Source organism: Triticum urartu, chromosome 3A, assembly GCF_056163025.1.
Source record: "Triticum urartu cultivar PI428250 chromosome 3A, HENAU_Tu73, whole genome shotgun sequence".
Lineage (NCBI taxonomy): Eukaryota > Viridiplantae > Streptophyta > Magnoliopsida > Poales > Poaceae > Triticum > Triticum urartu.
In genome coordinates, this window is record NC_141875.1 from 576,558,353 (window position 1) to 576,582,127 (window position 23,775).

At 47.0% G+C, this 23,775-nt stretch overlaps 3 protein-coding genes across 4 annotated transcripts; all 3 read right to left on the reverse strand.

The window, feature by feature from the left end:
• Positions 1-933: 933 nt before the first annotated feature.
• On the reverse strand, positions 934-3,156 carry LOC125528138 (protein NUCLEAR FUSION DEFECTIVE 4). Its single transcript, XM_048692645.2, has 2 exons — positions 1,928-3,156; positions 934-1,680 (listed from the first exon to the last, which is right to left on the reverse strand). Exons 1-2 carry the CDS (start codon positions 3,061-3,063, stop codon positions 1,197-1,199), a joined length of 1,620 nt encoding a protein of 539 aa, XP_048548602.2. The 5' UTR covers positions 3,064-3,156; the 3' UTR covers positions 934-1,196.
• Positions 3,157-7,316: 4,160 nt separating this feature from the next.
• On the reverse strand, positions 7,317-10,753 carry LOC147980592 (D-mannose binding lectin protein with Apple-like carbohydrate-binding domain-containing protein). The gene is made up of 2 exons (XM_087516920.1): positions 10,318-10,753; positions 7,317-8,552 (listed from the first exon to the last, which is right to left on the reverse strand). The coding sequence occupies exons 1-2, from the start codon at positions 10,720-10,722 to the stop codon at positions 7,476-7,478; spliced, it is 1,482 nt and encodes a 493-aa protein (XP_087373046.1). The 5' UTR covers positions 10,723-10,753; the 3' UTR covers positions 7,317-7,475.
• Positions 10,754-14,831: 4,078 nt separating this feature from the next.
• LOC147980593 (TOM1-like protein 6) lies at positions 14,832-19,784 on the reverse strand. Of its 2 annotated transcripts, XM_087513399.1 has the most exons (9): positions 19,481-19,784; positions 18,526-18,604; positions 18,237-18,335; positions 17,187-17,300; positions 16,863-17,011; positions 16,675-16,756; positions 16,472-16,557; positions 16,064-16,291; positions 14,832-15,993 (listed from the first exon to the last, which is right to left on the reverse strand). In XM_087513399.1, exons 1-9 carry the CDS (start codon positions 19,627-19,629, stop codon positions 15,060-15,062), a joined length of 1,920 nt encoding a protein of 639 aa, XP_087369525.1. In that variant the 5' UTR covers positions 19,630-19,784; the 3' UTR covers positions 14,832-15,059. The 2 variants fall into 2 exon arrangements, with proteins under 2 accessions (XP_087369525.1, XP_087369526.1); XM_087513400.1 differs by lacking the exon at positions 18,526-18,604 and having other exon boundaries at positions 19,481-19,772.
• Positions 19,785-23,775: the final 3,991 nt, after the last annotated feature.

A 23,775-nucleotide genomic window follows, 5' to 3' on the forward strand; every position in this document is an offset into this window, starting at 1 on the left:
AGTACACGGGGAAGGAGGATGGAACTGAACTTTGCGTTTATCATTGCATTGCAACGCTATCGATCCAAGTCGAACAGCATGTGAGAGGACCACGAGCGAGGCCGGTGCTGGGCCGATCGACCTACCAGCTTGAAGCCTTGAACATCCTTTAATGGCGGCCGCTGCCTCACATGCATCGCATGTCCGACCTTCGTGCGTGTAGTATAGATAGTAAAATGTCAGTGGTGCCATGCTCAGTTCCTGTTTATTGGTGATGCGGATTGGACGCATGCCAGTGGTGCTATTGTCGGAAGGGACGAGTCGACGTAAATAAAGAAGCTAGTAGATGGGAACCCTACTGTGTGCCATGCTACATGGTCAAGACAAGATCCTGAAAGGCGGGTTACACTGTCACTCGAGCCATCAAGTCTAGAATTTTCGTTAATTTTCGTGATCTACGGAGCCTCCCTCGTCACCATTTTTCTACAGTTTGATTTGTTTATAAAATCATGTGATAACATCACAAGAATACGGCGTGGTGAGTTTTCCTTGATCTTCGCAGATTGACACCTTTCGTGCTGACTTACGGACACATACTTTGCGAAATGTTATGAACAATTATTGTAATTTGGAAGGTCCACTATAAGCTTTCACTCCATCGCTCGTACATGTACGGATGTGCCCAACAGATTTTTCTCTACACGTATAGCTAGCTAACTCTAGCTGCCTACCTCACGAAACTACACAATCAATTAGTAGAATTCCACTTTCGTAATTAATCAAGCATATAAAAGTCTAAACAGGGCATCCCTTGTTGCTTTCATGCACTAATTGTTAATTGCAGCTCCAGGTACGTACACTACTCATCAACATCCCAACGTTGATACTCCTACATGCTGCCACCAAAACATGAAAAAAATAAAAGGAAATGAAGAAGCATTATATACTTGAAGAGAAAAAGGAAAAATCTGCTTTTCCTCAATCACTCTTTATATGCATATATATCTGCAGCGAAAAGGTGATGATCAACCTGCACAATATCTACTCAGTCCAGCTTGATCTGTGTACGCATCCCCTCCGTGGGATCGATCAGTCAAGAAGAGAAAAGCCATGAAAAAGAAGAAAACAAAAAGCTACATCGATCGCATCGCGGCAGACCGATGCTTCGTGTCTCCTAAGTTAATCAAATCACCCGCCATGGCCGCCGCCGTCAAGGGTCAAGCCTTCTGACGGGCGCCTAGGAAGTTAGCTACGCGCGACAGCCACTGTAACCTCACCGGCAGCCTGCCGGCGAAGCTGCGCGACCGGACGTAGAGCACGACGCAGAGCAGCGTGCCGACGACGCAGGTGGCGCCCCAGATGGCGAAGGTGGCCTGGTAGCAGCTGGCGCCGGCGCAGGTGGCGGCGCCCCGCGCGCCGGCCTCCCTCTGGTACAGGAACGCCGAGAAGTAGCCGAAGCAGAGCGAGCCGACGGGGATGTTGGACACGAGGACGTTGTGGTTGACGCCGAAGTTCTTGGCGCCGAACAGCTCGCTCGTCGCCGACACCGCCACCGACGTGATGGCCCCCGTGCAGGTGCCGATGATGGCCGTGCTCGCGTACAGGAAGACGCTGCCCGGGTTGAGCAGCAGGAAGAAGGCGCACGCCATGGGCGCCATCAGCGACGCCATGGACCCCGTCCGCGATATGCTGTGCCCGCTTCTGCACCACAAACCAACAGATTCAGTTAGCTGCTGTTTCTGGAAACAAGTAACAAATTGCATGGACAAAAGCAGAGAAGATTCGACTCTAGAACTAGAAGTTGTTGATAGTTACAAGTTTCCCATTTAAAAGGACCCCCATGAATCCTGGAGGGAGACTCCAAGAAGATCCCAAGGGCCCAATCAGACGAAAATAAGCATTAATCTAATCATGCATGTGTGTGTGGAAAGAATGGTGAAGTGCTTACTTTGCAGAGTAGTAGTCCATGAAGGACGGGAGGAGGCGACCGAAGAAGCCGAAGGAAGACGACAGGGAGACCAGAGTGGAAGTCTGGCCGAGACCTCGCGACTCGGCAATCTGCCCCAGATTGTTGAGGAAGACCAGGCCCAGGGTGCCGCTGAACATGTAGCTGAAGAAGTAGAGCCAGAAGTCCGGCTTCTTGAGCAGCTGGAGGCCTCCGATCTCCTCCTGTGGATTCTCCTCCGCCACGACGATCTCCTCCTCCTTGGTCTCGAGGTCCATCACCTCGATGACGACCACGGCGTCGTCGGTGCCGAGATCGTGGATCCTGTTCTCGCGCTTGGCCTCCCAGATCTTGTTCATGCTCTCGCGGATCTTGAGGGCCGCCGGGATGAGCATGGGCACGGCCAGAAGCACGCTGAGGCTCACCATGTGCTCCCTGGACGACAGCCCGCTGGCCGTGGAGCCGATGCTGCCGACCACGGCGCACGCGCCCGTGGCGAGCGTGATGGCGAACATGACGAGGAATGCCGTGTCCGTGCTCGCCATGGAGTCGCTCTTGAGGTCGAACAGCCTGAGGGCCGGCGCCACGAACACGGTGACGATCATCGGCACCATGGCATTGAGGAGGAGGTACGTCTTGGCCTTGGAGTCGGCGAGGCGGGGCATGGTCTCGGCCAGGCTGGTGTACACCTTGGCGCTGAGGCCGAGGTAGCTGGTGGCGAGGCTGACGGCGACGCGGCTCCTGGACGCGAAGTTCTTGATGCAGAGGAGGTAGCAGACGGTGTTGATCCAGCAGATGCCGTTCCCGGCGAGGGCGGTGAGCAGGAACAGGTGCCAGCACTTGAGCGCGGGGCTGTCGAGGAAGAGGTACTGCACGCCATAGCCGACGAGGCCGAACGAGGCGCCGACGAAGGCGACGAGCGGGAGCGGCACGTAGAGCGCGGCGACCCCGGAGAACCAGCCGAAGAGCTTGCCGGCGTCGGAGGCGAAGGCGAGGAAGTTGAGCTGCACCTGGGAGATGCCCTTGAGCTCCTTGAGCTGCGACGAGTAGACGGGGAAGTCGGAGTTGGGGCCGTTGATGGTCTGCAGCCAGATGGTCCCGACGAGGCTCAGCCAGTGGGCCGAGGAAGGCGACGACATCGCCGGGGAGGGGAGAGCTGTACGTGCTCCGTCCGGGCTCCGGGGTGGTGGTGGTGGTGTTGGAGGCACTGGAGCTCTGATAATAATTATGGCCCGTGGCCGCTGGGTATTTATGCACCGCCGGTGGTAAACCAACCGGCGACTCCTCGTCCAAGTCGGATGGTTGTGGCTGTAAATCACCGGCAATTAAGGGCCCGCTTCCGACGTGGCCGCGAGCTGCTGCCTCAGCTATGTGGCTTCTCCGTCAGCCAGTATACGGGCCGGACACAGTTAGGCCAGCAGTGCCAGGGCCGAGGTGTAACTGTCACGCCGATCCGGTCGAGCTCAGGACTCAGAATTCAGACCGCAGCCGGTTGCTTCCAAGTTTGCTCGGTGCTGCCGCGGCGAGACACCTGGTGGCCGCTGCTGCTCCAAGCTGACCAGCCTGAGCTGTCTAGCTAGCCAGAAATTAATGGCGGATGACCTATGGCAGGATCGAGCTCCTGGCCATGGTTACCCCGAGCTGGTTACGGTTTACCCGGCAGCCACGACGACAGGGAGACTGCAGGGTTCACAACTCATTTGGCCAGCCAGCTCTCATAGACGTCACGGCGATGAATCTGGCCGTCCCCGGACGCCGAAGCGAAACCAAACACGACGATCGCCGAGAGCCGAGATCGATCTCCGCGATCTGCGGCGTCGGCGGAACTTGGAAGCTCCCAAGATTGCGGCTTGGCTTCTTCCTTCCTGGCCCGACGCATATACAGTACATATATACCACAATACCTGCCTAGTTTGAATCGGAAGCCGGAGCCGAACGGGACGCGTATCACGTATGTATGGTATGGACGAATTCGTACGATCGTATTCGACGACGAGTGGGGTTCAGTTTCGTCCGAGATATGGGAGGGCGACGGCGGACGGGCTCTTGCCATCTTGGAGATTCAGCCGGGCGTCGACGTGAAGGCGTTTCCCGCCACTCGGATCGACCTCAGCCCCGTTTTCAAATGCACTGAACCTCCGGGAGTCCGTGGCGCCTTGTCCCCCGGCGGTCACCCTCAGGCCGGGCGGCCACTTTCACCCGCCTGAGAAACATCGCCACGGTTTCCATGGCGCAGTAATGCCGCGTTCCCATCACCCCCCCGCAGGTACGGTTAAATCTCGGCGTCTCCGGCCACGCTCGCAGCCGCGGTTACTGTCGTCCCGCCTTGGCGCCATTAAAATGAACCCGCCATGACCTGCAGGCAACAGAGGTGATGTCAGGCCCGTAGGGGCGAGGCGTGTACATGCTCCCAGCCATGTCTGTCTCGCCGGCGGTCTGAATGAATCTGGCACTCGCACCCATGCCTTGGATTGGACCGGCTTCAACGTGAAGACGGATCCCGCCATTAATCGCCGTTCCCACGGCGTAACGGTGACATCACGGCATACGGTGGCCGCCGGTATCTGGGAGGCGGGCTAGCTGCTCCTCTCCTCTCCTGTACCTGTACGGAGTGCAGTCTGACCATACCTGAGGCCTAACAAATGGAAAGGAATGGAATTCCATCTCGTTCTGCATTCAGACAGGACTTGGAGCTGGGACTGACTGAACTGCCGTTTTCGTTCGTTCGACTAGATGCACGATGATGGGTGGCATCGTGTTGGACTGGACGAACAGATGGAAACGTATACTCATGTCCAACACGCTTGATTTCCGAGATATCCAGAGGCCACGGTTGGCACGCGAATCACATTCATTCAGCCTTCAGGTTCAGGTTCAGGTTCAGGTTCAGGCTCAGAGCAACAAATAATCATGTACACGAATGTGAGATCACCCTGAGCAAATGCTGATCTCATCCGGTAATAATACATGAAAACGCCGTCAGAACATGAGAGGACAAGCCACATGGCAGGACTCGAAAAGAGGCTGCATATTCGGTTGCTCCGTCGTCTGAACCGCCATGTCGCAATCCTTTCGGTTGAATTTCAAAAAAGTATCCATGTGCAGCCCTTATGCCAAAGTGATGTAGTCCATAGCTCAACATTCAGAATTCAGAGTTTCGGTCGGACGAGTGGGAAGATTGGTAGGATGATGATCAACTGGTTCAAAAGGGATGAATGCAGGCCTAACCAACCTACCATCTACATTCTGCTGGCGTGAAGATACCACATGTCCAGCTTTGAGAAGCCGGTTAGGTGTGTGAAATCTAAAGCTCCAAGGCAGTTCAGTTCAGATAGTCAATCCATGTAAGTTCGCAAAAAGGGATTGCGTTTTCTACGTGACACATGTCAAAGGTCCAGTCAAGACTCAAGACTACACCACTTATTTGCTCATGATAACTCTCGTCATGATTCATGATTCAGAGTCCCTCACTCAACTATTTTGGCGGTGCCCATTCTCCGAGGCGACTCGGCTGCCGTCCTCGAGAATTTCCTCGTTCACTTCTTGTGTCCTTGAAGCAAGTCTTACTGGACGTGGCGTTTATCTTCTGAATGTCGTAGTTTCTTGGAGGAGCTGCACTGTCGATGCAGCGTCCCCGTCTCTCGTCCGCCATGGGAAAACAGAGGACGAGTCCTTGGCGTGTCTCGAAATCCAAGTGAACTTCAGCAAGTGGGAGGACGCGATAGTTGAACCGCAGAGTGAGACCAAGCGAATTCAGGGGTGAAAGCTGAGAGGAACTCAGGGGTGAAACGTGTAACTGAGGGCGCAAAGACGTATCGAAGGTGGCGCGGCGCCGAGACCTCGCCTGCGGACAAGGAGAAGGAGGATTGAACGCCGCTCGGCCGCTGCCGTGACGGCGAGGAGGTGAAGAAGCCCTCTCCCGGCTGCCGGTGGGCAACGGCAGACCGAGAAGTCCGCTCCCCTCCGGCAAGTTCGCTTCGAATTACTTGCGCTGATCGCAAGTCGTAGGGACCAGTTGTCAGTGACACGGCGCGCCGTAAAACCTCTCGTCGGCCCAATTGAATATGTGGTCTGGGCCATTTGTTTTTGACTCGGGTTGGTCATAGCAGAGTGGGCTTTATTCTTTCCTTGCTGGGCCTCTTCCTACCAGAACTCTGCATATTTGGTGGCTTCCTGCCAAAATTCTTCGATATTTGGTGATTTCTATTTCGGGAAATTTCTTGTGTTGCTACTTTCGGAATTTAAAGTTTCGTTTCCTGAAAATCGTGGTCCAGTTTTCAGAATATGAAACCGTCGAAAGAATTTGAACTTTCGGAAATTATGGAGCTTTTCAATGGGGTGAAATTGAGAACAAAGACACATGGCCGTGGGCCGCCAACAGTCAAAAAGGGAAAATGTGTGCGTGAGAGAGAGAACGGGGATGCCACGTGTTGGGGCCCACACCTTGCTCGCATCCTGACAAAAAAAGAAGTCACCCCCCCCCCCCCCCCCCCGCGCCGACAAGACTTTTACCTGCGCACAGGGGCAACCCCTAGTGATTCCGTATTGGAGAAAGGAGCGTAAATAGAAAGATACACTCAATAAAGGAGTTTGCTGATAGTGTCCATTTTGTCAGGAAGCACACCCACATGTATTGATTAGAAAACCGCAATGCGGTAAATATATTTCCAACACTACTTGAGTAATAATCTAAGATCATTACTTGTCAAGAAAGGAAAGACGAATATGTTTTGTTGGTTTCCAAATTAATTTACCATTTTTTTGGTCATACCCCAAATTTTGGTCCTTTTGTTTAGATACTTTGGCGAAGTTTTGGTATGCCCATACTAAATTTTCCACTCTTATTTCTTCCAATAGTGGCCGAATAACGGGCAAGCAAAACCCTCCCCAAAATGCTAAAGTTGGGCTCAAACCAAACATACCACATAGCATCGATATATATTGAATATGTGGTGTTGCAACAATATGGTATAGACAGCAGAAGCAATACAGAGCGACCTCGAGCAAAACAAATGATAAAAAATTAAAGTTGAAAATCCCTAAACTAAGGTCAAAACTTATTTCACTAATATCAAATATGAGATAAAACAACCCACTTTTTTCATGTGTAGATCCAAAGTCTTGTGAAAAAAATATGTACCTACAATACAAAATTAGTATCATTAAATTCATCATGAATTGTACTTCTTACTGATAGATACTGATAGTTCATTCTAAAAACTCGATCAAACATAGACATGTTTGACTTTCGGAAAACCTACTATGCACTACTTTGTGGAACGGAAGGAGCGTTGTTAATTTCAAAGTGCTTGGAAGTTACACATGGCCAAAATATCGAGTTAAGGTTTTGATTTTCAACAAAAAAGATAATAATTTTCAAGTCCAAAGTTTTCAAATTATCAATGGGTTCGAATTTTCGAGTCTCGGAGGTTCTCCAGCTATGAAGTGCTGAGCTAGAATTAGAGGTATGGTTGCGCGCTCAGCTTAGCTGACGCCCAAGTTTTTTTTTCCCTATGATATTTGTACCACAGTTGATTTCATCCATCAGCTTCTATGAGTCTTGTACAGCTCCTCTGTCGCGGCCTGCTGCTTCCCCATCTTCTTCACAGGCATGCTCGTCGGCGGCGCGCCCACGAAGGCAGATGAAGTACGCGCAGAGCCCGCCAAACAAGAGCAGGCCGATCACATCCACTACGCCGAAGATGATCATGATCTTGGTGAGCGCCTCGTTTTTGGCATTGTAATCCTCTTCGTCTTCCCGACAGTTGCTCTTGCTCCCCTTGAGAACCTTCACCCAGTAGCTGTGCCACTGGCCGTCGCCTCCGCCGATCACCTCCCTCGCCCCGGCCGTCAGCTCGTAGTGGGAGCAGACGCCGCTGCCGCCGAGGGCGTCGTCCTTCACGTGGAGCGCGGCGGCGCACGAGCAGTCGCGCAGGCACTGGTCCGCGCACTGCTGCACCGTCACGTTGGTGAGCGGCGAGTCGGCCCTGAGAACGGTGGTGACGCCCCTCACCTCCACCATGTCGTGGAGGGCGTCGGAGCCGGTCGCCGTCGCGTTGCAGAGGGTGCCGCCCTGCGCCGGCCGGACGCCGCGCGCGGCGAAGTCGCGGCAGCTCCCGGAGAGGGAGCAGACGCCGAGGACGCCGCAGGCGAGGGGGAGGTCGCAGAACGCGAGCGCCTCGTACGAGGGCGTGAAGCTCCCGTGACGGCTGTCGTAGGCGTAGAGCCCCAGGCTGCCGTCGTCTCCCAGCGCCAGGAACCTGACTGGCCCTTTGTTCACCGCCGGAGAGATCTTCGCGAAGGGTCGCCGCCGCCCGTCGTACATCGTCAGCCCCGACTCGTCCATTCCCGCGAACGCCATGGCCTGGTTGCTGGTGCTGGGGACCAGCTCCCAGTAGGAGTACTTTCGCTCCCCGAAGTAGATGTAGGCGGCGATCTTGTCGCTGTCGAGCTCGAGGCTGTAGAATGGCGAGGAATTCTTCGCCGGGGACACGGTGAAGTACGAGGGCACCCGGAGCCACTGGCCCGGCAGGAGTTTGCCCGTGGGCTTGTCGAAGCTTTGCCATACCGTATGCTTCTTGTCGTCCAGGAGACGGAGGTTGCCGGTTTTGGAATCCAAGCGCAGAGCCTGTGCACGTGCCGCAAGAGTAAATCAGAAAATAAAAAAAAAAAAAGCATGAGGAGAAGAGGAGTTTTTTTTTTGCGAGGAGAATTCGGTACCAGGGGTAAATTTGGCTTAGTTTTTTCTTCAGACAAATTTGGCTACGTAAACAAAAACGTTTCGTCAGGAGCCCAGGCCCGGGGCCTTTTATTTGTTTTGGGCATTCATGTGTTCCCACTTCCCAGCCTTGCGGTACTCTGGTTCTCCCAAAATCACAATAGTGAGGTTAAAATGCCCAATGTATATAGCAAATACAAATTGGGTTTATGAATTTAATTAGTCCATTGCTACTATCACCCTCGAACTTTTCTATTCGTTTCTCGAGCTCTATCATACTGAAATTTAAAATTTTGTGTCATGGTAGATTCATGATCTATATATGTACTAATACATTCAGACTTTTTTTCACAACTTTAATGGAGTGATTTTTGGCTTTGGAGTACCGGGAGCACATGATATGTTCTTTATTAACATGGCAAAGTGTAACTGATTGAAAATATATGTTTTGACAGATTTAGTGCCCACTCCTTCCTATATGCTAGTATGTGTTATTCATGCATACATATTTTTCTTTCACCACATGACAGGTTTGTGCAAGAGATATACTTAGGCATTTTTCATAGAAATATCCAAAATCAAATATTTTAGGAATCTATGAATATGTAAATTTTATGTTTTGTACTTAAGGTATGCATATGTCATATATGTATATATACGTGTGACAACCGGTATAAGCATAATATGTCTAAATTACTTCAATAATTAATATTAGAAATAATATCATTTAATGTGTATTTGTATACTTTCCTTATTTATTTTTGTGCTTTAGATACGTTCTAATTTACTTTCTTATTTGTAGAGCAAAGTCCATATTAACCATACATGATATTTTGATAGCATCTGATCTCCCAAGAGGGAATTAATACTAATATGAGCCAGTGGACCATAGAAAACGAAGGACTCATACCAGTTTAGGAGCATCTCAAAAGAACTCAAGATTTGAACATTCAGATAGCTTAAGAGGGGACTCATTCTACAGGACAATGAATGATAGGGATTTTATTATCATTTATATATCAATGAAACCCATTAATGCTATAATAGAATTTATATATATGCCTGGTAGTTATTGAAGCCTCATTTTTCTTTTGAATAAGGTTTTTTCTATTTCAGCCCAACAAATTTAAAGATTTCTTTCTACGTCGGCATTTCCCGCGCTTTTTTCAAAATACTCGTATAGCATAGATCATATCCGTTATGGTTTCGTGCCTTATGAAATAGAACATGTACTTACAATTGCCCCTCAAAAAATGTATTTATAATTGCCTTTGATAGCGAACATATCCGAAAAGTGTATTGGCCCCGAGTGCTAGTTAGAATCTGGAGAGCATGTAAAATCTGGTTTCTAGTTCATATTGCCTGGCGGTTCTGGATTCACAGACTTATGCCATGGGTTCTTCGAGGCACATATGTGGACAGACACGTATCCCCGGATGATTCCTATTGCCGAATGCCGATGCACAGTTCCATCTTCAACATGAATAAGCACTGCTTATACCCCGATGCATTAGCCATTAGGAATGTCCATATTTTAAATTTCCGATCGTGTTAGCATTTAGCACTAAGAAATCGGAAATTTCGGCGTAACAATTCAAAAAACCACGCTAGCTAGAAGTCTAGACTCGATTAAACTAATGATGGAGAACGATGGAAAGAAGAGACGGGGTATCACCTTGGCACCCTGCCCGGCCGTGCCGGACCACCACACGACGGCCCTGGCGCCGTCCGTCAGCCGCAGCTGCCCGTCCTCCGTGAGCTCGAGCTGGCAGACAGCCCGCGCCGCGAACTCCTGGTCGGAGCGATCCGAAGCCCAGACCGTGACGTTGGCCAGCAGGACGACGAGAGAGCACAGGTACCCTCCCCCCGTGCCGGCCTCCACGCTCACGGCGGCGGCGAAGCGGGGCTGCCGCTTCCCGGCCGCCTCGAGCACCGTGGTCCGCTCGGCGAAGCCCGGCTGGTAGGCCGCGGGCAGGCGCACGGCGAACCGGGCGCCGACACGGAAATCCGGCGACGAGAGCGCGGGTTGCAGGAGGAGCGCGGCGAGGAGCAGCGCGCCCCAGGTGCACCCGGGGCTCATTGTGATCTCTCTGTATTTTACCGTTAAAAAGTTTGGGTAGGGGATATCAAAATGGGTAGATTTCGATGTGGTTGCCCGTGTATTTATTTAGATTGTGGTGAAGGCTCGCGTATGAGGAGAGGGGATTTAGCTGTTGAAATTGAATTTGGTAGCAGGATTAGTTCTGTAATGTAATTTATTATGGGTTCCTTATACCCCTAAAAGAAGTAATTTATGGGTTGCTTAGAAACGGCAAGGGGTCCACGATCCCATTTTCGAAGAAGGATACTCGCTTAATTTTTCTAGTATCTCAAGCAAAGGGATTTGCTCATTAATGACTAGCACTCTAGGGAGTGCATGCACCAAAGTAGATTGCAATTCTAACGTTCGTTTTATGGAGGCTGAAATACCGCGTACAAGCTCGACGAATCACAAGAGAGAAGTGCCTTCAAGGAATTGCATCATTGCATTAACTATGGAAAAACTAAAAACTATCAGGTTGTGTTTTTCTTTTGAAAATGAGAGAATCGTCCTAAAGAGCTTTTGCATGATACATCGTTTTCTTAAACATTTTCTAGCAGAAATGGTAATATTCAATGATTATTTGGCCTGGACCCAGATGTTATTATTGACTTCCTTACATATTCTCTAAACGAAAAAGCGTCAGAACTACTCCATAATGACAGTCCAAATGAAGGCTAGAGTGGCAAAATGTACTCTAGCAGATTCTCTGTCCACACCCCCGTCTTCCAAAATTTTGGAAACCAAACCCTAACTAAAGTTTCGGAACCGGCCGCAGCCGTGCCTCTAACTCCTGAGAAGAAACGCTAGGGTTTCCTCCTAAGGCCCCGTTGCCGTCAGTTCCCCTTGCTTCTAGGTGCCTTTTGCCGCTAGCAAGGTGAGGGGGGGGGGGCGCAGTCTAAGGTTCTCTCTATGTCTCTGGTAGCCCTAGCTTCAGTTAGAGTTAAGTTTAAGTGTCTGGATGCCGGTGGTGAGGCGATGGCGCCATTAGCGATGAGGAATAAGATTTCCCGGTCATGTCCCCATTACAATGTTGTTGTTTGACATCGACGAAGGGCATGTGGAGCTTCAGTCAGGGTTGATCTTGTCCTTTTGTCTTTGTTTTGTCTAGGTGATCGGCGGCGCCCTATGGAGGGGATGATGTCGTGGCATACTTTCGTTCTCCGGTTCCTTCTTTGTCTGATGAAGCTTAGCCAGATGAGGCTCCGTGGGGGAACTCGCGAGGTCTGTGCCCCTTCCTGTCTTGCCGGAGTTGGGATTATATTCTGGCCCTCCTTGGTACCAGCTTCTCCAAGATGGCGATATTTCTTGATCGTGATAGCCAACATCTTTTGGTCTAAATCGACGAGTTCCCGACCGCTACTTCTTCAAGCTCCTAGTTTTCAACAAAACTGATCCGATAAGAACAGAATCCCAGAGGTAGCAAAGAGCTTTTCTCACGTCACATCACCGGTGAATACAGAAGGAAGATGGTGCCGATTGCTTCAAGGGCTTACATGTAATTTCTTATTCTTGTAACGAAGTTTATTGTACGGGTTAGTTTTATCTAACATACAACGTTCGGGCTTTCGCCAAAACTACCTCTATATTTGGAGGTTGGAGGTTGTTTTAGAGTGTACTCCAAACCCAACCCGCCACCATTACTAGTCCCATAGGTAAGTCCCCCCTCCTGGAAACATGCCCATTTATGGGAGCCTCTATGTTTCCATCCTCTTCGCACACATTACCGCCACATTTTTCCCGTCACATTGCCCTTTCCCATGAGATTTCCTGCCACCCGCATACATTCCCTTTGTGCGCTTAAGAAAAGTCGAGTGTCGATGCCTATATCACCACTCCTCCCCTCCCCACACCCATTCGCACCATTTCCTCCGTCGAAGCAATGCTGCCCTGCAGCCCTATCTGGAGAAGTGTTGTTGTGGCCCTCCGTCGGCCTCCACAAAAGAAATGCAATGAGAGCATGTTGAGGAGGATGACGCCGCCGCTGAGAAGGAGCATGATTTTGCCAACGAGATGGTCCAACATCGAGATGCTAGAGTAAAGGTTGAGGATCAATGTGTGCTTGTGGAGTCCTGCAAGACGATCGTCCGGTGTCGCGGCAATGTCACGCCCTCACCGTAGGGAGACTTGAGACACCTGTCACGCTGCTCGTCATGTCGTAGCCGCGCTAAAGCCAGCATGACTCCCTCGCTTGTACGGAGGCTTAGGACACCTGCCATGCCGCCCGCCCTACCCCAGTCTTCGACATGAACACGGGTTGGACGGAGTTATACATCGTTCGACGATGGACGCCAAGAGGGAGTGTGTCATCTAGGAACATGCCATCACCCTCGAGGCTAAGGAGGGTGCCTCGCCGGTATGGGAGGCAGACACCCACGCTTGCGACTCCAAGGCTGCAGCCAACGCCGGCAAAATCTACGAACGTGTCCTCGTACATTGGCATGGTATATACATTGAAGAATAGTAGAATACTATTCCCAAGGTTGTTGTTCACTATCAAGTCCAGGAAGGTTAACCCGCCGCGCAAGTACCCTAATTCCTACGGTCAGACACATCGGTGTAGGTTTTCCTCTCGTCCCTGGCGGCTGGGACCCTAGCCGCCGCCAGGGGAGGCCGATCTTCCAACGCCGCTCTTCGGCGGCTCCCCTCCGCTGGCGACCTCGGTCGTCGGTCCTGAGGGGGGTCGCCGGATCCACACGTGTGGATCGCTTTTACTCTCTCGTAGTCTAGGTTTTTAGGTTGTTCATTGTCTTTGTTTCGACGGCGACGATGACAATGCTGAATAAAGATTCTTCGAATCCTTCTCTGACGAGGCCATCAGTTCTATGGTTGGGGATGGATTTGGAAACCCAACTGTTCAAGTAAGGATGGCGTGGCGGCGGCGGCATCCTCGTGGTGGATCTGTGTCCTCAGGCTTCGTTGTTGCGACGGCGTTTGCTGCAGTGTCGACGCGGAGCTTGGGAGGTAGTCCAGGAGCGGATGCAGATTATGGTCTGCATCGACGACATTTGGAAGACTGAGCATGTGCTGAGCTCGTGGTTCGTGGATGGCAGATATGGTTTCCTCCTTCGGCGTTTTAGTCGTGGTGGGAGGTCAGATCTGGAGTTCGATGGCATGTCCGGGGTGTTGCCCCGGTCTGATTCGTTCAACGGTAAGGGCTTCATTTTTGGTGAGCCACCTTGGAGGTCCGCAAAGTTGCTTGTCATCGATGGAGCCGCGTCGAGCTCGGGTGAGGAGGTGATTCGTCATTCTTTTCTTCGGTGGTTGCTGTGGTGGTGCCGGAGGCAAGTGACGGACGTTGGCGTCAAGCTCAAAGATGTTCTACTATCTTTTCAGTTTTGTCATATCGGTCTTTATAAGACTTGCACTTTGTTCTTTGTGATATGAATGAGACATGTATTACCATGCAAAAAAAAATAATCCAGGAAGGTTCTCCCCGTGACATCTAGTTTAGTTATCTACTAGACTAGTTGCTGCATATATGTACAATCGATAAGCGATGAATTTTGCCGCCATATAAAAATGAACTATCTAGTTTACAATGTTGTGCAAGTGTTTCTTGATGATCCGGCCAAAGTTTGGTTTTCAATCTGTGCCAAACAGAGGTAGAAATGTGTGGTAAGCTATCTCAAAAACAATCAACAACGAATAGAAGTAGAAATTTTGAGTACAAGCAAAAATGATAGATGGGGTAATCTAGAGGCTGCGATTTAGGAAATCTGAGTTATATTCTAGAGTGCACTCCAAAATGATTTTGTGGCGACTGTGCTGCTATTAGAAAACAGGTCCCGTAGCCTAAACGCTAATCATTTTTTTTCTTTTCCTATTGGCATATAACAAACCAATGGTTCCAGGCCTGCAACCGTGTATAAGAGACATGTGATCCCTGTGACAAATTGAGTATTTGACATAACATTACCCACGGCAAACCACATCAAGGTTAAGAAACCTCAGCAAGAACTAAGAACAATACATAGAAGATCAAAGGAGTGAGAGATGATTCTGAGGCAAACACTAAAGAGACAGATGATCCCTGTGACAAAGGAACGATCACAAATTTCGCAGATAAAGGATCAGTTGGTACCTGTCATTGGTACATGCATGACATGGGAAACCAAACTCCAGCATGTTTTACGTGTTGCAAGTCCGTAACAAGTAACAATCCACTCGATGCAATTAATCATTTATGTACATCACCAATGTTCTAGCTCACTCTATGCAACTGAACCCACTGAATTAACCAACGCAATCAAACATGTAGAAGAGGGAATAGAGATATACAGCAAATGTACATTGAATCAAGTAGTAGCCACAGACTAGTGCCATTTAGAGAAAACTTATTTCTTTCCACCAATCATAGGCTGGCCACCATTTGAGCTACCCAAACTAGTACCCGTCTTATTTCCACCACTGGTGCTCTTCAAGTCAATCAAATCACTGAACAAATTATCGAGTATGTAGTAAGGTTTGCTTGCCGCTGCTGAAGAATCCTTCGGTTGATGATTCCCATTTGGAGCTTGAGGCATCGTTAGACCATTGCTTGTTGGAGAGGCCACAGAACTGTACTGTTGCATTGGCTGGGAGGCTGGAGGAGAGCTATATGAAGGTGAGGGAGCTGCATAGGTGGTTGCTGGGGCACCAGAGACGGCCGAGGGCAGTTGTTCTTGGTAAGCAGCCGACAGGAAAGGATTAGAATTGGCAGTTGGAGGTGTAGCCCAAGGTGGCACTGGATATCCGGATGTGTATGCTGGGGCTTGAGATGGATATGGTCCAGTTTGAGCTTGAGATGGATATGGTCCGGTTTGGGCTTGAGATGGATATGGTCTGGTTTGGGCTTGAGATGGATATGGTCCGGTCTGGGCTTGAGATGGATATGGTCCAGTTTGGGCCCAAGGTGCAACATAATTGCTATTCTGTGGAGTATATCCTTGGTTTACTGAGTATGGCTGGTTGGTTGAAGGATATTGGGGCACACCAGTAGGATTTTGTTGCCCATCTGGAGGCTGCTGGAGACCATTTTGACTCTGTGCTGAAGAATCTGTAGAAGTTTCATCAGTAGGGCTGCACAAAGTGAGGCTTAGAAGGTCAATCATATCCTGCTCTTTTGTTTGAGTACTACTAGTGACAGGAGCTGGATCAAGGGGAACCAATGCATTGCTTGCAACAGAAGGGGGCGATTCTGAGCTTGGCAGATCAATGGGTACGAGGGCAAGGTCCACAGTGCTTGTGCTTGATGATGTCTCATCGCTACTTATCACAGATTTGTTTTTTCTGCAGACAAATAAAGCATGGAGCTTAATATTTGTGAAGAAAGTACAAGTAGCAATAGCATGGGACATACCTTTGAGCCAGCCGAGCGAACTCGTCCTCCTCTTCATTGGAAGCGTCATTTTGTTCAATAGGAGATGAAGATGGTTTTGCTGGTGGATCCTCCCTAGGAGACTCAATTGTCTCTCTCACGGGAGCTTCAACTGCCAAATGAGTACCAGAAGCGATGGCATCATATTTTGCAAGCACATTTTGTAGGCGATCATTTATTTCGAGACCTTGCTTTAGTAACTGCTCGTTCCTAAATAAACAATGTAAAATGAATATATCAAATATCACTGTAAGCTAACTGCAGTATCAAGATACATGATGTGCACCTAACAGTGAATATGAAGAAAAAAACATGCAAGGTCATTTTAGATTTTTAGTACAACAAACAAAAGGACAGCAAATATTTACAGAACACACTTTGATAACTTACCCTGTCGAACTGACAAACTGCATGAGCTTTTGCTGATTTGAGCGACATTGGCTCACGAGATCTGTGATGATTTCATCTTTGACGGCCTGGGTTCAAAAGAAATTTAAGAGGCCATTCATCAGCATGAACTTAAAAAATATATACAATCATTTCATGAGAGATGGGCACAAGTCAAAAATTCAGATGAGATGGCTTTTTACTACCTCTGGATCTGATGGGTTCAAAGCATACACCATATCATTCAGTAACTCCGTCACATTTCGAATATTATTCAAGTCTCCTAAACTGTAACAGGGAAAGGGGAGAACATATATAATGATATAAATGGAGTTACTGGGTGATAATTGAGCAAGTCAAATGAAGTCGAATGCACGATAAAAATAGGCATCACCTCAGAGTATCAACATCGGAGGACATCCTCTCATTCAAACTTCCTGCAGCATATCCGGGTGAACCATAGTTTTGAGAACTGTGTATTGCAGGAGGAGTAAGTATTGGTGGGGCATCTATGGGACGTCTTGGAAACACTACACCTGTCCGCTGTAACAAAATTTCACAATTAGATGATTACTTTGAAAGGATTAATTTCCATGAAAAAAAGAATGGTGTTGCCTCACATGACCATGTATGCTGACAACAGGATATGATTCTGGAATCAAATACAGGGAAATATATTTTTGCTTCTTTAGGGAACAGACGGGGATTAGTTGCCTACCTTTACTTCAAGATATGCCCAGTGATACTGCCGGTATTTACCTCCAGGTCCACCAAATGCTTCTTGCCAGGAGTCCAAAAGTAATAATATCTTATCCCTTACTTGCATATCATTCTGAAAGGAATTCGAAAAGGCAAAGATTGTAATCTTATTACTGGCATCTCCGATCATCAGAGAAAATAGAATACTGTAGAATTTAGTCACAAGCGCAAGCTGGCAATGGATCTTCCACAAGACAAATAGCGTTATGCTACGAAAACAGTGCAATTGTCAACCATTTTGTGGTAATGATCAGAGATAACGCACTCCCTCCAGCCTCCGGTCCTTTTTACTCCGCATATAAGATTTGTCTAAAGTCAAACTTCGTAAAGTTTATAGAAAAAAATATCAACATTCACAATACGAAATCAATATCATTAGATGCGTCATGAATTTACTTTACATGTTGTGTAACTTTAGTATTGTAGATGTTGATATATTTTTCATAAAAATATGGTCAAACTTTACTAAATTTGACTTCAGACAATTCTTATATGCAGAGTAAAAAGGACCGGAGGGAGTACTACAACAATCATGGCTAACTCAACTAGAAAAAAATTGCGTAAGTGAAAATGGTGAACGAGATATTATTTAGTGCTGCACAGAAATCGGTCGACATAACCTTAATACTGCCTCCGCCCCATAATATAAGAGCGTTTTGGGACGGAGGGAGTATGTTATAGGAGGGTTCTGATAACTGCATGAACTTGAATTGGAAGTAGGATATTGAACAATTAACCATGCCTGGGTAAAGTAGTTCAGGCTACTTACTCGAGAAGAGAACCAGTGAAAACCCACTAAAGGGAGTGACTAAGAACAAGGATTAGTGTACCCATGAGGTTCTAAATGTGACAGACTATTTAGTATGTTCTCAATGTATACAATCATACAAGACAGATACAATGCCATTGAGAACTATTGAGGCTAAAATAATCATCTTACAGAATTAGACTTTATGTGTTGGGTAAGGATAAGCGCAAGAAAAGGCAAGGAGGGAAGTAAAAAAACAACCTTCTTTTGGATTATTTTAACCATTTCTTGCAGAACATGCTGTTCAGCGACTTCAAACTGAACATATTCTCCACAGTTCTTCATCATCGTCTCCAATAACTGCAAAAAAATTGTAACTAATATGAGCAGGACCAACAGTATCTTCAAATCTTGTAGCAAAGAAAAGATATGCTCTCAGAAGCTAAAACAAACATATGAGAAGTAACAACATTTGCATTAGATTCAAACTAAATGGGTGTTCCAAAAAGAAATTTTACAGAGCGCAACATGGCATCATTGCAGTACATACCGTCAAAGCATAGTATTGAACTTTCGGATCCTTATGTTGCAATCGCTTCTTCACTGCCTTTACCACATCTTTTGTTTGCCTGATTAATGTGTTTACAAATTAGCATGGTAGGCAGACAGCTACTTGGACCCAAAAAAACACTATTTATTTAAGTATAATATTAATACTATCAATGGAATGCAAATGTTCACATGTTGCATAAGTAAAAGTGAAAAAGGTGCAAAATATGTTTACAGTTAAATTTCTTACAGGAATAAATGTGCTAAAAGCAGATGCAAGGTACGCTTCCACTGCCCGCATAGTACACCTCTAAGCAAATGTGATACTTCAATCTGGTTATGTCTGTACCATGATTGTCCATTGGTATAGGGGCCCAGAGGTCTTTTTCATACTAATAATGATCACTATAATGTTAGTCGGATAGAATTAGCATGATGAATTCTGGAAACACTTTAGTCTTTACCATAATCACAAATCCCCCATGCCATGTTCCCCTCATCATTATGATTCACCGTGAGATGTACGCAGTAAGCTCTATTACCTCTAGCTTTGGCCTTTGGCCACGGCCCTTCAGAAGCTATCCCCCACTTCATGACCATAATAAGGTCTCTTAGCAACAGCTTACAAAGGGCAAAGGACGATTTCGTGCTAAGCGTTCAAGCTAAGCTGCGGTCGATTCACCACTAGACCATTACATCCACACCAGAAGCTAAAGCTCGCCTTGGATCCCCTTGCCCAAATTGCCTCCTCTCATCGCAATACCAAAAATTAACCCCGATTTCTGCCAGAACAGGGAGCGATTGAACAAGCCAACACTATGTCCCACTGAAGGCTCAAGCCCTGAGCCCAAAATCATCAAAACTCCGCACATAATTCCGCACGCAGGAACAGAAACAAACACAGGCACAGAGAGAGGGGCTCCAGGAAGGGGAGGCGGCGGAAGGGGATCACCCACCAGACGTCGGCGTTGATGATGTCGCAGATTTCGAGGTTGACGGCCCAGTCGGGGCCCATGAGCAGGTGGCTGGTGGCCTTGTCGACCCGCGACGCCGCCTGGCGCGCCGGCGCCGCCGCGGCCGCCACCATGGCCCCCGCCGGGTACATCGCCTCGCCGGCCGGCTAGCTAGGGTTTCCGCGCGGCGCTACCGAGGGGACGGGCAGCAACTATACCGGTGGCGCCGTTATTAGCGAAGCGGAAGGGGATTTGGGATTTGTCGTTGTAAAAAATCTGGTTGTCGGTTTCTTTTGACGAGGACGGGCGCAGCGGAGGAAGGCGTGGCCGCGTGGCTGGCTGGACCTGAACAAAATGGCGCTATCTTCTTATCTGTCGCCGTCTCGTAAATTTGCTTCAGTCGTGACGGATGGGCTGGAGCCCGCACGGTACTGGCAGCCCAAGGGATTGGATTGGCAGTTTAAGGTGGTACTCTTGGTCAACGGGTCAATCTTTTTCTTACCCTGCCTTCTCAAGGTTTTTTTTTGAAAATACTAATGCCCACACGTGTGGGCATTTACATCTCGCACACAGACATTGATCAATATCGGTTTGAGTTTGCATGAATCTTGGTATATTTTGCCAGTTTTTTATGCCACGTAGGAGTGGGCTGGTGCGTGGGCATTTATTCGGTCGCCCACATGTCTCTTTCACATGTGGAAGTGCTGGTGTGTGGGCGTTTAGCAGTTCGCCCACACGCCCGTCTTCTACACACGCAGAGGGGCTAGTGTGTGGGCGTTTATCAATTCGCCCACACGTCCGTCTCCTCTCCCACACCCAAAGCTATCAGTTGCCATGTGTTCTGTAGGGTACATGTCAACTGCCCTAGTATGCTTGTAAGCAGATGACAACTCTTTTTTTACCCGAGCATGTATGTTATTTTGTCATATCTTTTCATAGTGCTACATGGCAATTGTCTAGTGTTTAGTAGATAACAACTCCTAAAGATACCATCGCGCCCATACGCCCACCTCTTCTTCCACATCCAAAGCTATCAATTGTCATGTGTTTTGCAGGGTATATGGCAACTGCTTCTAGTGTGCTTGTAAGCAGATGGCAACTCTCTCCTTTACCCGAACATGTTATTTTGCCATGTCGTTTTTAGTGCTACATGGCAATAGCTGCAGTTGTCCAAAAATGGCATTTGTTACTTGACCTGAGATGACAACTGCAGTTGAGCAACCATGGCAACTGTAGTTCAGCAACATGGCAACTGCAGTTAAACGAACATGAAAAAGGGTCCGGACCATGGCAACTGCGGGGAAGCATGATGACTGTCACGCGGGGCGTGCGGGACCATGAGATAGAAGGCCTGATGTACGGGTGTGTGGACGTTATCTATTTTGCCCACACGTAGACATGTGAAAGTAACCACGAGGCAAAAAAAAGGCATGTGAACATTACTTGTTTTGTTTACACATATGCGTGTGGGTTGGTTCTCTTAGACACCACACAAAACGTGTGGTCAGACTTTTTAGCGCCTATATGTGTAGACGTTATCGGCGTCCTTTTCTTTTGGAACCGTTAAGAAAATCTGATGTCGAATTTTTAAACACGGCAAATTACGTATTACGAGCCCGGCAATTCCCTTCAGCAAGCGTGGTAAATTCTGACAGCAAATCACGTGTCGTGAGCGAACCTAACAATTCCATTTACGAAGCCTAGCAAACACTAGCATGTTCGTATTCTTTTGCTTTTTGCTAGGATTTGCCATGCTTGTTGAAAAGAATTGTTATACCAACAACACGATTTGCCATAAAAAAAACTTTGATTCTCCATGCATGGAAATTTGACGCCTGATTTCTAGCATTTTCGTTTTTTCCTGTGGTGCTATGACTTTTGAAGTTTTTTTAAAAGAAACACAAATGCAGACATTCACAAACATGTGCGTATACTCACTCTAATAAACACATCATCTTCGTAAGACTGAGCCAATGGGTCTTGAGACTAACAAAATCACCACAAACGCCTTGCTATCAACGGAACGTCGCCCCCCACCAAACAAATATTCCATCTTTTTTTATAAAAGAACAAAGCGTCAAATATGGTATTTAATTATTAATGATATCATTGTCCTCCTAACCATCCAGTAGGTGGGTTCTCGTCTAAAATGAAATAGGTGCTCCGTTTCGCCTAAGATCCAGTTGAAAAAATTACATGTTGTGCAGATTGCAACCAGATGGGCACTCTTTACATGTCAATTCTTTCTTGCAGTTTCAGCCATGCAGACTGACACGTAGTAGCTTTTGTTCGTTTGGTAACCTTGAATCGACCTGGAGACACTTGGAGGGATCGAAATGAAAAATGTTGTCATTTGGAGCCTCGTCTGTAGTACTCTGGTTTATCATCGCCTAACTCTATGCCTACGTAACTACCAATTCTCTATGTGGTGACAGGTATATGATTGAGCTGGAAGAACGCGTGTTCACTTCATTTATGTAGCGCAACAACCAACCACTTCACAAACGCAGTGGCAGCATCGAATGATCACACACGCTAACTAACAAAACGCAGTTTCATTTCATGTTTCAGACTCCAGACTTCAAACGGACCACAATCGCCATTCCAATTTGTTCCTTTCACCTTTTACCTGCGTTTGTGTAGCCATATGAATGGGACCATTAGTAGACCATGGTTACGCCTGATTCTCACAAAAGTTGTTCATCCTATTTATTTATTTAGTTAGTTCAGTCGTTCATGGTAATAGGAACCTTTCGCAAATCATGGTATACGTATACGCCATACGTTCGCAAAAGGCGGCTCACTTACGCCAGCCCATTTGCGGTAGCACGCAATGAAAGTTAACGAAAAAGATCACACTAGCTGGGATCAAACACGTGTCCGCCTACAACATGACGTGCATGCATAGCGACACGGACTGTCTGCCTTTAGTGAAGGTTGTGAAGCCAGACATTTAAGTAACGAACGGGCTGGGAATTTTAAATAGATTTTACGAACACTTTCCGAACCAGTCTTTTTTCCACCGTTTCTTATTCTTTCTTTTCTCTTATGTTTTTTTTCCTGTTACATTTCTTCTTCTTCTTTTTTCAAAAAATGGTCGCCCTTTCAAAATTTCAAAATATGTTTGTCGTTTTCAAATTCTTTTCATAAATTTAAAAATATATGCATTTTTTAAAATTGTAAGGGAATTTCAAAAAAATGTTTGTGTCTTTCAAAATTTGTTCAGAATGTCAAAATGCGAACATTTATTTTTTGAAAAGCACAAACAAAATTTTGAAAACAAATATTTTTTGAATACATAAACAATATTTGAAATTTCAAAACATTTTTCAGAAGGATGAACAAATATTTGTAAGCAAAAAATGTGGTCTAAATTTGCCTGGAGATTTTTTTAATTTTGTGAACATTTAAGAAAAACAGGAACATTTTTAAAATTCCAAACAAATTCCAACAGATGCTCAACGGCAGCGATGTCGTCGCTTAGTTGGGCAAGGCCTAAATGTTTCTTCGATATTCTTCTCTTTTTTCATTAATTCATTTTTCACCTTTTTGAACTTTATTATCCTTTTTGAAACCTGTTCAAGAATCTGATATCGTTTGGAATACTAAATAACAGTATTAAGTAGATATTTAAAATTATGATTTTAAATTCTTTTTTCCTTCAAATATTTACTAAATGCTTTTTAAGCATTTATTCTTTATAATTTTATTCCTTTATATTTATTAGTTATGTTAAAAACTTAAAATAAAAGTTTGAAGTACTTTAAATTGTGGTTTTAAATACTTTTTCCCTTCAAACCTGGCATGAATGCCTACCTAGACATCCTACGTTGATAATGTTTTTTTCGACATTCTTAAAATGACCTAAACTTTTGCCAGCTGTTGGGCATGCCCATGGTAGGCATCCATTCCCCTATTTTTTTCCATGGCCTTCTACGACCAATTGAAGGCACCATGCCATTTCGCTTGGTTTTTCGACAAGTTTGCATTTTCTAGAGTTTTCTCGGTCAAAAAGGCCGATAAATGGCCGAACGTGTCGCAATTTGCATACAGTGTCGGAGGTCATTCAAACCTGGCATAGATGCCTACCATGGGCATGTCCACATGGTGGCAAATGTTGGGGTAATTTCAATGATCTCCACAAAAACACAGTATTCAACGAAGAGTGTTCGGGTAGGCCAGAAAGGTCTGTCTGAGAGCACGTTGTTTTTCGACATCCTTGAAATGACCCCATTATTTTATGGCCTTCTATGATCAATTCAAGGCACCATGAAAAGTTATTTTGTTTTTTTGACAAG

Excerpts from the sequence above, each read along its gene's own strand:
- LOC125528138 (XM_048692645.2), bottom strand. The coding sequence starts at position 3,063 with ATGTCGTCGCCTTCCTCGGCCCACTGGCTGAGCCTCGTCGGGACCATC. Across the intron at positions 1,681-1,927 it reads ATGGACTACTACTCTGCAAA|AAGCGGGCACAGCATATCGC; the intron begins GTAAGCACTTCA and ends TTTGTGGTGCAG.
- LOC147980592 (XM_087516920.1), bottom strand. The coding sequence starts at position 10,722 with ATGAGCCCCGGGTGCACCTGGGGCGCGCTGCTCCTCGCCGCGCTCCTC. Across the intron at positions 8,553-10,317 it reads CGGCCGGGCAGGGTGCCAAG|GCTCTGCGCTTGGATTCCAA; the intron begins GTGATACCCCGT and ends GCACGTGCACAG.
- LOC147980593 (XM_087513399.1), bottom strand. The coding sequence starts at position 19,629 with ATGTACCCGGCGGGGGCCATGGTGGCGGCCGCGGCGGCGCCGGCGCGC. Across the intron at positions 17,012-17,186 it reads GGGCATATCTTGAAGTAAAG|CGGACAGGTGTAGTGTTTCC; the intron begins GTAGGCAACTAA and ends ATTTTGTTACAG. Across the intron at positions 15,994-16,063 it reads TTCGCTCGGCTGGCTCAAAG|AAAAAACAAATCTGTGATAA; the intron begins GTATGTCCCATG and ends ATTTGTCTGCAG.